At 52.4% G+C, this 13,155-nt stretch overlaps 1 protein-coding gene across 1 annotated transcript in view; it reads left to right on the top strand.

Moving 5' to 3' along the window:
- The first annotated feature begins 528 nt into the window (after positions 1–528).
- HOMER2 (homer scaffold protein 2) overlaps positions 529–13,155 on the top strand; it is a 65,932-nt gene continuing 53,305 nt past the window's right edge. Inside the window, 2 exon segments of the mRNA XM_054713218.1 lie at positions 529–649; positions 651–667. Of these exon segments, the coding sequence (XP_054569193.1) occupies positions 578–649; positions 651–667 (89 nt within the window). The 5' untranslated portion in view covers positions 529–577.

Genomic DNA, 13,155 nt, shown 5'->3' with positions numbered 1-13,155 from the left:
CTGCCGCAGGTTAGGGTCCTTCCTGCCAAGCTGGCTTCCGCCGGCCCCCGGAGGCACCCAGCCTGGCAGTGGTCTGCAAGGTGAGGTGGGCTTTGAGGGGCATGGCTGTGCCCGTCTCAGATTCCGAAGACCCCAGCTCTGACCTGATCGTGTGACCTTGGGCAAATCGCTCCCCTTCCTGGGACCTCGGTGTCCTCACCTGCAAACTAAGGGGAGCTACAGAGCCCCCTCCATTCGACTGGGACTCGGGCAGGGTGCCCCCTGGCAGCACTGCGCGGAGCTCCTGGGGGGCGCACAGCAGGGGCGCACGGATGCAAAATCGCCAAGGGGAGGGGTCTGCCAGGGAGGCCGGTTGCTACGGTGCACTGGCACCCCCCGCCCCTGGGCCGAGCGCGGGGCCTGGGGGCCACGAGGTTACGTAAGGAGCGGGGCGGGGCGGGCACCGCCCGAACGCGGCTGCCCTGCCCCTGGTGGCTCAGCCCCCGCCCGCCTGCCCGCCTGGCGGTGGCGGCAGTAGCAGCGCAGCCCGCGGAATGGAGCGGCGCCGGGGCTGAGCCGGGCGCGCACGGGCTACCGCATGTGCTGCGCGGGGAGCAGCTGCCAGGCGGGCAGACAGCGAGTGCCAGAGGCCCCGTCGGAGCAGCCGCGGGAGAGCGCCGGAGATGGGGTGAGTGAGCCCGCCGCGCTGGGGGGCTGCGGGCCTCCAGCGCGTCCGCCGGGAGCCTGGAGCTCGCGCGCCACCGACCCCGCGCCCTCCGCCCCGGGCCCGTGGCCCATCTCTCCAAGCCGCCGGGGCACCGCGCAGGGATCGGCGCCCGGCCGGCTCTGCTGCCTCGGCCATGCGGCGGTCCCCCCGCTCCCGGGCGCGGTCAACTCCAGGGCCTGTGTCTGTGAGTGTGGGAAGCAGTTTATCCTTCTCCGCTGTTGGGTTTATTAGAAACAAAATGGAAATCCAAGTTTTCCTGGAAAGGAAATAATAAGAGCCCCCCGGCAGAGGGAGGGTGGACTTTGAGTCTGTTGGAGATGGCTGCGGATGATGGCAGGCGGTGAGGAGCTAGGTGAGGCTTCAGTCTTGGAAACCACCAAGATGCTCAGGAGAGAAGTTGAAATACTCTGTCGAAGTGACTAATGCTTCTGAGTCTATAAAGTAATTTAAAAAGCAGGATTGATTGCTCCAGGCGTCTCTCAGAGCAGTAGGCGCTGTGAGTCAGGGAGCCACTGTGCTAATAACAGTTAAACTCCTTACATGGAGGATGGGGGATCCTCAGTATTCAGGGAATGGCTATTGTGCCCATTTCACAGATGAGGAAACTGAGGCCTGAAGTGGTTTGGTACCTTCCCCACCGGTTGGTCAGCTGATGAGCGTTGGCAGAGGGACCCTGTGTGGGGGCAGAGGGAAGCCACAGCCTGACAGTGGGGGATGGGGTTGCAAGTGAACCAGAGTTCCTTCATCTCCGTGTCCCCTGCTGCTGAGCTTAGCGTCCTTATCATGACCCAAAGACTTGTGCTCTGTGGGGCTAGAGATCTTGCTTTCCTGTATGGGATAGGCTGGACCCAGTTCCCATGGGTCAGTGGGCGTTATGTGCCTGGCTCCAGAAAAGTTTCTGGAGCCCTTTTACCTAGTGAACTCTATCTGTGGGGTCTGAACCGTGCTTGAAGGAACCAGAGGCAGACCAGGAGGAATTTCAAGGAAGGGAAGTATGGGGGCTCCGGACCATCATGAGCAGACGGGGGAACAGAGAGGGGCCGGGAGATGTGCCTCAGACATTGGTGCAGATTCAAGAGGTGTCACCCGTACAGAAACGGGGGGATTTAACCAGGGGCCCCCTGGCTGGGAAGCAGACTGTCACATTCCCAGTGACCCCACGACAGACTGTGAAAGGGCTGTTCTTTGAGCAGTGGGAACCTTTGCAGCTCTCAGATTTCATACTTAAAAAAAAAAAAATGCATGGGAAGGAGTTGGCAAATGTAGATCTCAAGATGGGAGATAAAGGGATCTGGTAATTTTAACTCCCTGTCCCTCCCCCACTCCCTCAGCCAATGCAAAACCGATCCAGCACACTTACGTGATCAAAAACAAATATTAAAACTCCAACTGGTTGAGATCAAATAGTTCTGTGGAAATGAAAACGTTTACTCATAAAGAAAATGTTAGAGAATAATTTTTGTTGTGGAGAAACAGGGAGGAATAGCTTGGGGGTTTTGTTCAAATGCGGGATACGTCTTTCGTGTAGTGTTACTGTCATCCATGAATGTCTGTTACTCACTTCTTATAGGTAAGGGCTGTTTGGAACTCCTGCCTAATTCTGCCATTTTTAATATGTCCACTTGTATAATTTATGGGAATGCACAAGCAAGCCATGGCTGTAAATTGAGATGGAGCTAGGGCTGGATAAGCAGTTTAGACAGAGGCGGGTGGAGGGAACTGTGTTCACTGAAAATAGAACCAATGTCATTCTTCCTGAGAGTTGAGTGGGATGGAGGAGGAAGAACCGGGGAAGGGCAGCCAGCAGGCAACTTTGCTGTGGTCCTGCAGCCTTGCTGTGGCTGTCCTTGTCGACACGACCAGGATTTAAGGAAAAAAAAAAAAAAACTGAGCTTACCTCTCCCCACCTAAGATGCTTTTCCCCATTCAGCGTCCCTGTGTCCTGCTGCTCTTCTGTGAAATGTGTCGCGTTGTGTGTGGTTTCCCCGGTAAGTCTGTGTTCTCACTCCCCCAGGCAGCTTTTTCAGACCTTCTTCCCTCCCCAGACCCCCCTCTCTTCCCCACGCACACATGTAGCCTCCTTTTTCAGTGACGACCACGGACAGCCTCCCCTCCCCACCACGCCTACAGTGTCCGGTGTAGCGGCCCTGCGTTTTCCTTCTCACCTGCTTGGCCAAATGGATGGCCAGTCCCTCCTCTGGTCCTGCCTACCAGAACCCCACCCCTCCCGGGGGACTGGCCATCCCATCCCCTCTCACCTCCTCAGGAGACATTTCTCCATCTTCCTCCACCTCCCTCTCTCCAGGATCTTTCCCATCAGTATACAACGTGCTTCAATTCAGTGCTGTCCAGTAGGACTTTCTGTGCTCATGGGAAATGCCCTGTGTCTGTGAGGTCCCGTGTGGCTGCCACCAGCCACACGTGGCTGTTGGGCACTGGAAATGTGGCTGGAGTGGCCGAGGACCTGCATTTTTTATTTTAATTTACATTTAAACAACCACAGGTGGCTAGCGGCTGCCATATGGGGTGGCACAGTTTTAGCTGCTCTTATTAATATCTTCCTCCTGCTTCAGTTCCACTTCCTTGATCCCTTTCACCTGAAAACATCTCAAAAGATATGTCCAGCCCGGCCGGTGTGGCTCAGTGGTTGAGCGTCGACCTATGAACCAGGAGGTCAGGGTTCGACTCCCGGTCAGGGCACATGCCTGGGTTGTGGGCTCGGTCCCCAGTGCGGGGCGTGCAGGAGGCAGCCGATCAGTGATTCTCTCTTATCATTGACGTTTCTGTCTCTCTCTCCCTCTCCCTTCCTCTCTGAAATGAATTAAAAAATATTTTTTTAAAAAATAAAAAACATGTCCAAACCCACTGTCTCCATTCGTTTTCTTCGCCCACCGTTGGCTCACCCCTCACACTCTGCAGTCTGGCTTCCGCTCCCACCTCGCCACTGAAGCGGCCAGGGTCCCTGATGACCTGCAGGTTGCCAGGCTCTGTCCTTGTCTTACTCTACCTCCCGGCTGCCTTCCTCACAATGGCCACTCCCTCCTCCTCGAAGCACCTCCCCTCCCAGCTTCTTGCCACCACTCTCCTCTTCATGGGTGGATGCCCAACCACTGAGGCGCCCCGACTACTCTCCGGTTTCCTCTTGCCTTCCTTCCTGATGATTCCTTTTAGGCTCCCTGCTGGTTGTTCCTCTGCCTGACCTCTGCATGATAGTGTTGCTGGTCCCGGCTCCTTTCTGCTGTCAGCACTCTCTGCCTCGGTCATGTCATCCGCCCCCGCCATGGCTGTCACTGTCACCTACACGCTGATGAGTCCGTGTTTCCTATGGGCTTCTCCTCTTGACCATGCTTGAAGATCTTGGTTCCTTTCAGTTCTCTCCTTCCTCCATCTTCCCCATCCATTCACTTGCTAAGAGTCATCCTGGATTCTTCTCTCCCTTACCCCCCTCCCCGCAGCCCCACATCCAGGCTGTCAGTGAGTCCCGGCCTCTGAATGATGATGCCCAGGGTATATTGGAGTGCATTCACCGCTCCCCATCATCATAGCTCCCACTCTGTTCTTGGCCACTGCTGCCTCCTTCCTGGACTAACTTCCTAGCATGCTCTCCAGCTTCCACTCTGGGGTACCTTCCAGTTCATTTTCCACACTAGACCCCAAGTGACTGGCTTTTAAAACCACAGATCACATCACTCTCTTCCTAATACACCTTTCCTCAAGGCGGGGGCCTCATCTCCGCCTTTTCCAGCCCCTCCCCCCCACCCTCACTGCCCTCTGCTGTCCTTGGCTTTTCCTGCCCCGCCTCAGGGTCTTTGAACTTGCTGTTCCTTCTGCTCTTGCCCTGGCTCCGCAAATACCTTCTTCTCTTCCTTCAGATTTCGACATCCTGGATCAAAATCCTGGACCTCCAACAGACTCTCCAATGTGCTACACACTTCCCTGACCACCCCCATGCCTCGCTCACACACACACCTTTGTTTCCACGGCACACGGCAGTCATCTGGGCTTTGTTTACTTCCGTATAATCTCTTCCCCAATAGCATCCGGCAAGGATGAAGTCTTACCTTTTTCTTCAGTGTATTCCAGCACGCAGCAGTGTCTGACACCGAACAGGCCCGCAATAAATCTTTTTTTGATTGAGTTAATGCTTGCATATGCTGGGCAGCCTCGCTTGGAAGCTGGCCTGGAAGTTGTGATAATTTTTGGATTCCCTTTTATATAGCTGGCTTAATTGAGAGTGGCAAGGGCCAAGAGAGAAAGAAATCACATTTGGGTGCCGTTTTCTTTTAATGCTAAAGCAAGCCATTTAGCTTTTATTGTGGTGGGGTTAGTGTTCAGGCCGAGGATTGGGGTTGTAAATTGTCCTTTTATCTGCCCGCGAAAGGCTGGCAGGAAAGCTGGCTTGTCTGCTGGTGTGACTTTTGGTGGATTTTTGTCCGTGTTTACAAACAAGATCTACTGTATTTCTGTTTGGCTTCAGTTTACACTCATTTATTTTCTTCAGCCAAGATTACATTGCAGTGTACGGAGGCCACAATCTTGGTTATCTAACACCGGGGGCCCTCTCTCAGTAACCTATACCGGTGTACTGTCTTTTGATGTCCATCCCCACTCCTTCAGTTTCCCGTCCCTCCTGAATCACACCCAACTGTGCATTTCCTACAAATTATGGCCTTTTGTTTGGTGTTTGTGTTGACTGAAATAGATACAGTCTCTCAGATATACGGAGGGAGCTGGTCTACTCTTGGTCTCGTTGTGGGTTTGTTAGACTTCACTTTCTTTTTTTTAAAATATATTTTATTGATTTTTTTACAGAGAGGAAGGGAGAGGGATAGAAAGTTAGAAACATCGATGAGCCGAAACCGGTTTGGCTCAGTGGATAGAGCGTCGGCCTGCGGACTGAAAGGTCCCAGGTTCGATTCCCGTCAGGGGCATGTACCTTGGTTGCGGGCACATCCCCAGTTGGGGGTGTGCAGGAGGCAGCTGATCAATGTTTCTCTCTCATCGATGTTTCTAACTCTCTATCCCTCTCTCTTCCTCTCTGTAAAAAATCAATAAAATAGCCGAAACCGATTTGGCTCAGTGGATAGAGCGTCGGTCTGCGGACTGAAGGGTCCCAGGTTCGATTCCGGTCAAGGGCATGTACATTGGTTGCGGGCACATCCCCGGTGGGGGGTGTGCAGGAGGCAGCTGGTCGATGTATCTCTCTCATCGATGTTTCTATCTCTCTATCCCTCTCCCTTTCTCTCTGTGAAAAATCAATAAAAAAAAAATAAAAAAAAATCAATAAAATATATTTTTTAGAAACATCGATCAGCTGCCTCCTGCATACCCCCCACTGGGGATGTGCCCGCAACCAAGGTACATACCCTTGACCGGAATCGAACCCGGGACCCTTCAGTCCTCAGGCTGACGCTCTATCCACTGAGCTAAACCCGTTTCGGCTAGACTTCACTTTCTAAAGGTCATTCAGTCTCTTCATCTGTAACGAAATTGGAGAGTCTGTTAGAGATTCAGGGTGAGCAGACCTACTAGCTAGTTCCTTCCCTGGTGGGGTTTATAGTTTATCAGGGGAGATAAGCCACAGATGCAAACACCAGCTCTATGTGTGAGTTTAAACGGAGTGTTATAATCCGTAGGGTGTCAGAGGGGGTGCCCGGCTCTTTGGGGATCAGTACATTATGAGGAGGAGCTGAGCAGGCTGTTAGCATTTAGGATCACCCTCATTAGACAGCCAGCTCCCTTATGTCAGAGCTGGAGAAATACACAGGACTGGGAAGGGGGTGGCACTAGGTAGTGATTGAATGAATGAGTGTAGGAATGAATGGATACTCTCTGCAGATTGTCTCTTACTTTGGGGAGAGCCATCATCCTTGTTAGAAACAGCCCGGAAGCTCCTGGCTTTGAGGGTTTTAGGTTGGAGCCCAGGGCACCACAGTCCCCTGAAGGAGGGCCCAGAGCACAGGGATGGTTTGTTTGTGTCAAATGCACTCAGTGATTTTGTGTAAATTATCAGTTCTCTGTTCTGTAATGGCTCCTGGGAACTTACAGTCAAATGTACCTTTAGCAGATTTATCCATTCCCTTGCTCAGTTTTACGGCCCTCCCCTGTTTGCCTTCACTCTTTCTCACCTATCCCCCCACTTTTTTTTTTTTAACGAAATGAAAATAGCTTTGCTTCTAATTGTAAAAATATTACATGTTCATACTAAAACATAACAGCATGAAGAAGGAAGTGAAAATTACTTGTCATCCCATGTCGCAGGGATAACCTCTGTCATCAATCATTGGTCTGTCTATCCCGTGTAGAGAATGTCTGTGTGTTTAGAGATATGCATGTCTACATAGAGCAAATGTGTGTGTGTTTTTTTTAACAAAATTGCATCGTATCATACATCTGTGTGTTTTTTTTAAATATATTTTATTGATTTTTTACAGAGAGGAAGGAAGAGGGATAGAGAGTTAGAAACATCGATGAGAGAGAAACATTGATCAGCTGCCTCTTGCACACACCCTACTGGGGATGTGCCCGCAACCAAGGTACATGCCCTTGACCGGAATCGAACCTGGGACCCTTCAGTCCACAGGCCAACGCTCTATCCACTGAGCCAAACCGGTCAGGGCTCATACATCTGTTTTATAACATAAGTTTTTAACTTAAGATACCTCGAGTGGACATTTTTCCATGCCAATAACTATAAATATACATCATCATTTAAATCCACACCTACTTCCAATTTGTCATTTTGCTTGATTTTATACGTCTTTGTAGACCCGCTTAAATCCTTTCTAGAAGAAGGCAGGGTATATTTTTAAAAAAACAAAAGAAGACATTTTGACAATCGCTTACAGCAGTGGTTGGCTTTAAATGAATGAGTGAAAGAGAAACAGTGGAGGAGACCGAGATCACAGTGAACACTGGGCGTGCGTGGTGGCACTGGAATTTGGGGTGAGTCACCGTTCCTTAGTGCATCTTCGTGCGAACGTGAGGATTCACCGTCGTTGCTAAGGGTGGTTGGTGGACCAGGGCCCAGCTGCTCGGATCGTTTCTGCTTGGAAATATCAAGGCAGGAAGATGCTTTGCCAGCAGAAAGCCCCCGGGCCCCACCTGGGCGCCTCTTCCGCTTCAAAAACCCTTTGTCTGATGGGCATCACACCTCCTCCCTCACAGGATCCCCTGGGCGTGAGGATGGGCAGGGACATACGTACAGGAAGGACATTAAAGTCCCTGCTTCAGTTGTAAGCCAAATTTTTTTTTTTTTTTTTAAAGCACAAAACCTAGATAAATCCTGTGATCTATCACCTTTGCCAACACAAAACCTTTGGGAAAAAGACTACCCGTTGGTACATGGGGTCGGGATAGGATCTCCTTTTCCATCTGAAAAGAAAAACTTCCTTCGCCTTTGCCACAGTGAAGTTCACAGCGGTCCCAAACCAGATTGACCGGAGAGAAACAGCATTTACAGAGTGTTCGAAATCTCAGGGGTAGCAAGTCCTGACCTCATAGATCTTGAAAGTTAGACTTTGGTTTTTTCCCCAATGAAAATAAAGTGAGGAAAAAGAAGCATGAGAAGGCAGTCAGGCACAAAACTTGTAATTTGCATTGGTTTTCTTTTTCTTTTTTTTAAAATATATTTTTATTGATTTCAGAGAGGAAGGGAGAGGGAAAGAGAGATTGGAACATCAATGATGAGAGAGAATCATGGATCGGCTGCTTCCTGCACGCCCCACACTGGGGATGGAGCCCACAACCCAGGCATGTGCCCTGACCAGGAATCAGACTGTGACCTCCTGGTTCATAGGTCGATGCTCAACCACTGAGCCATGCTGGCCGGGCTTGCATTGGTTTTGATACCCTGGTCTCTAAGCATGGCTTGCTATGTGTCTACACACCTAGGTGTTGCATGCAGGCTGCCCCCAAGTCATATTTATAGGTTGGGAGGAGCGCACGGGCATCAGGAACCAATCTCCTGGTGGGGTGCGCTTTGTGTGGGGGGCGCGTCAGGTTGTCAGTCTCTGCTAAATGCACGACCGTCTCCAGTAGTTCTGCCATCGGGTGCTGTTAGTCACGTGGTCTCATTCTGGTAGAATTTATTTAAATTCTATTTCAAATTAGCTTGTTAAAATAAAAATATGCTTGTGGGGAACACATTTGGAAGTTTGTCAACAACTAGAGATATTTTTTAAAAAAACATTTTATTCACAAGCCTGGTTGGTAGTCTGATTCTTCTTCTTCTGAGGAACTGGGGACCATGGTGTCCCCCCATGCAGAACAGCTTAGGATAAGGCATTACCACTAGCCAAGACAGTTAACGTGAGAGCCATGCTTCAGGAAACCCTCAGCCGAAACCGGTTTGGCTCAGTGGATAGAGCATCGACCTGCAGACTGAAAGGTCCCAGGTTCGATTCCGGTCAAGGGCATGTACATTGGTTGCGGGCACATCCCCTGTGAGGGGTGTGCAGGAGGCAGCTGGTTGATGTTTCTCTCTCATCGATGTTTCTAGCTCTCTATTCCTCTCCCTTCCTCTCTGTAAAAAATCAATAAAATATATTAAAAAAAAAAAAAGGAAACCCTCAGTGCCCTGGCCAGAGTGGCTCAGTTGTTCTGTGCACCACAAAGGCTGCTGGTTTGATTCCCTGCCAGGGCACATGCCTGGTTGCAGTCTTGATCCCCAGTAGGGGGCATGCAGAAGGCAGCTGATCCATGCTCACCTCTCTCTCTCCCTCCCTCCCTTTACCTTACTCTTTGTCTAAAAATCAGTAAACTGTTCTTTAAAAAATAAAAGGTGGAGAGCTCACATGAGTTGACCACAACACCATACCCAAAGAAAACAAAAAAAAAAAAAAGAAAAGAAAAGAGAGAAGGAAAGAAACCCTCCGTATAGAGGTGCCTCCCAGCCCAGGAGGGGCTTGGGCAGGGCCCTTTCTCTCTGCCTGGAGCCGGGGAAATCCCGGTCCCGATCACCCCTGAGGGGCTGCCCTTTGTTCTCCTGCAGCTCTCAGGGGAGTTTCATCTGTGGGTCATGGGGTGGGGGTGCGGGGACGTCCCCAGGGATCCAATTAGTGAGGAATATTGCAGACCCTGCTGCTGGGCATTGGATCCCTTTTGGGATCTTTAATTGGAAACGCTTTTAATTGGAGTTGTTGGGCTACATGGAGGAAAGCAAAGTTGCCTTGGCTTCTGTTGTCTTGGGGGAAGGGGTGACGGAGAAGGCCCTCAGGGGGAAAAGGAATTGAGGCTCCAAAGGGCCGGAAAAGGAACAGTGGAGGTGGCTACGAGGCAGAGTTCTCTAACTCCTCCGTGCAGACTGCAGGTAGAGCTGACTGTCTCGCCAAGTTGTGAGTTCATTGTCGTGGAGGCACTTGTCTGGGGGCGGGGAGGATGGGGAAGCACAGGCAGGTGAGACTCCGGCCCCTGGGCTGGCTGTGTGAGCTTGGACAAGTCATCTGTGTAAACTTTATCTGCTCAGTGATGGATTGAATGAGAAAGCGTGTGTCAACATTTAGTACAGTGCCTGCCACGTAAGTACTCGGAGAGCGGTGGCTAAGTTTACCACCACCACCACCTCCACCATCATGGTTTCTGCCTTGGGTGGTGGGTTGGCAGGTATATTCGGGTATTCGAGGTTAGAGACAGTCCACCCCTCATCTCTCATCCCCTCAGGCACCCCCCCCCCACCCCAGTCCGCAGCTGCTCACTCACAGGCCTGAGGAGTGCCTGCCACGCCAGCCCAGACAATATGAGGTTTGCCCTCTGAAGCCTTGCCTCATGTCGCTCAGCCTCAGGTAGGGCTGGTGGAGGACCGTCCCGGGCCAGAGGACAGGGGAGGTCAGGAGAGCTGACCCACACATGCCAACAAGACCAGCCTGCCAACCAGTTGCTTTCACGGGGAGGGGCAAGCGTGGACAAAAAAACAAAGGCCCCTCCCCGCTGTGGGCATCCGGCTAGGGATTTGTTTTGCCGGTCAGGGAAGCCTTCGTTTGATTACCTGTGTGTTCATTGGCTCATTCATTCAAGAAACGGTGGCCCTCTCCCTCTCCCATCCCAGAGTTAGCCTGCAGATCTGTGCGCCTGTCGTGTAGTTGATGTAAATTACTTGCTAGGCATCGATCGAAGAGGCAGTGATTCATGACTCCATCCTCATCGGTTTGCATTTCAAGCCTGCTGTCACCTGGCCTGATCTACCTGTCTTCTGTGCACCCTCAATACTTGGCCGAGGCCCCTTTATTCTGTTTATCCCATAAAACATTTAATTATAATGCAATGTGAGGTCCACGCAGTATCCTAATCTGCATCTTCCCCACCCTCACTAACCAGACCAGTGCAGGCCCAGGGAAGTATGAGCACCATTGATGTGATTTTACATGTTCTAGTCATGTCCACATTAAGGAAGTGAAAGAAACAAGATGAAATGAGTTTTCATGTCTTTTAACCCAACATATCCAAAATATTACCATTTCCACATGTAACCAATGGCGAGTAAATCAGATATGGTCCCTCTTCCCATGCAATTGACACTCCAGTGAGAGAAACTCTCCTCCTCCTCCCCCTCTTCCTCCCCCTCCTCCTCCTCTCCTCCCCCTCCCTCCCCTTCTCCCCCTCCTCCTCCTCTCCCTCCTCCTTCCCCTCCCCCTCCCCTCTCCTCCCCCTCCTCTCCCCCTTCTCCCTTCCCCTTCCCCTCCCCTCCCCTCCCCTCCCCTCTCCCTTCTCCCCCTTCCCCTCCTCCCTTCCCCTCCCCTTCCCCTCCTCTCCATCTCCCTTCTCCCCCTTCCCCCTTCTCCCCTTCCCCCTCTCCTCCCCTCCCCCTTCTCCCCCTTCCCCTCCTCTCTTCCCCTCCCCTTCCCCTCCTCTCCTCCCCCTCCTCTCCTCCCCCTCCTCCTTCTCCCCTTCCTCCTTCTCCTCCTCCACCACCTGTCTCTGCCGCCCCCCCCCCCCCCATCCCCCAAAGACGCCTGTAAATGAAGGTGTGCTCAGGGCTATGAGGGAGAGAAGCACAGGCTGAGACCAGCGTTAGGATGTCTGGTTCAGATGCCTCTCCGAAGAGGTGACATTGAAACCGAAGAACAGGAACAGAGCCTGCTAGGTGGAGGGAGGAGCAGGTGCCACGACCTAGAGTGGGAAGAAGAAGCTGCCCGGAATGTTCCAGAAATGGAAATCATATCTGCGTGGCCGTATGGCCACAGGTGAGGAGAGAGAGCTCAGTGTGGGGCTAGAGAGAAGGGGGGGGGATGACGTCGGCTGTGGCACGGCTTTTATTTGAGATGCAGTGAGGTAGGCTGCGATGAACCCGTCTTCTGGGGTAAGAAGCCTGCTATGGCCCTAGCCAGTTTGGCTCAGTGGATAGAGCCTACAGGGTCCTGGGTTCGATTCCGGTCAAGCGCGTGTATACCTCAGTTACAGGCTCCTCCCCGGCTCAGGCCCTGGTCAGGGCGCGTGCAGGAGACAACCAATTGGTGTGTTTCTCTCACATCGATATTTCTCTCTCTTTTTCCCTCTCTCTAAAAATCAATGGGAGAATATCCTTGGGTGAGGATTAAAAAAAAAAAAAGAAGTGAAGTGAGGAGACCAGTGACAGGGTTCCTGGTTTCAGGGATGGAGGACCCTGGCCGGGCGAGAAGGCTGAGGAGGAGAGGGAGAGAAGTGGGCAGGTCCCACCAGTGGTTTGGAGATGGGTTCGCTGGGACCGTCAGAGGGATTGCATGTGGGGTAAGGGGTGAGGGAGAGGGAGGACAGAAGGAGGACCTCTTCGGTTTTCGGGTTAAGCATCTGGTAGGCGTGGGGAAGCCGGGAGGGAGGATTTGGAGCGGGGTCGGGGAGTCAAGCTCGGGCATCCACATGGGAGGCTGCAGGTGGTGAGTGGAGCTGGGGAGAAGGCAGTGGACTCCATGCCTCTGGGGCCAGCAGAGGTCAGACTGCAGGTGGCCTGGGCGAGGCCGTGATCGGGAGGGGCCGGCAGGGCAGGAGCCGGCTCAGGAGCCTGCAGCACCCACTGCTCGGTGGCATCCGGAGGAGCAGCCAGCGAAGTGGGAGGAGGCGCGGCTCGGGAAGGAGGAGGAAAGTGGGCAGTGGCATCAAGGCGGTGGATGGAGAAGTGTCGCAACGAGGCGGGCTTGGCATTGGTGTTGGGCACCGCTGAGACGTGGCCCGGGACCAGGCAGCATGGCGGATGCTGGGGGCCCTGACCTGAGCCAGCTCAGTGGTGAGGTGGAGCCAGGAGCCAGGTGGGTTGGAAGATGAATGGGAGGCTGGGAAGGGGGTTTGTGGGGATGCGGACCACTTTTTCTTTCTTTTTTTTAAAAAAATATATATATATTTTTTAATTGATTTCAGAGAGGAAGGGAGAGGGAGGGAGAGAGAGAGAGAGAGAAATCAATGATGAGAGAATCATTGATCGGCTGCCTCCTACACGCCCCCTACTGGGGATCGAGCCCGCAACTCAGGCATGTGCCCTT

This window comes from Eptesicus fuscus, chromosome 25 (assembly GCF_027574615.1).
Source record: "Eptesicus fuscus isolate TK198812 chromosome 25, DD_ASM_mEF_20220401, whole genome shotgun sequence".
NCBI lineage: Eukaryota > Metazoa > Chordata > Mammalia > Chiroptera > Vespertilionidae > Eptesicus > Eptesicus fuscus.
The sequence above is the reverse complement of the archived record's forward strand: the minus strand, read 5'-3'. Positions and strand labels throughout refer to the sequence as shown.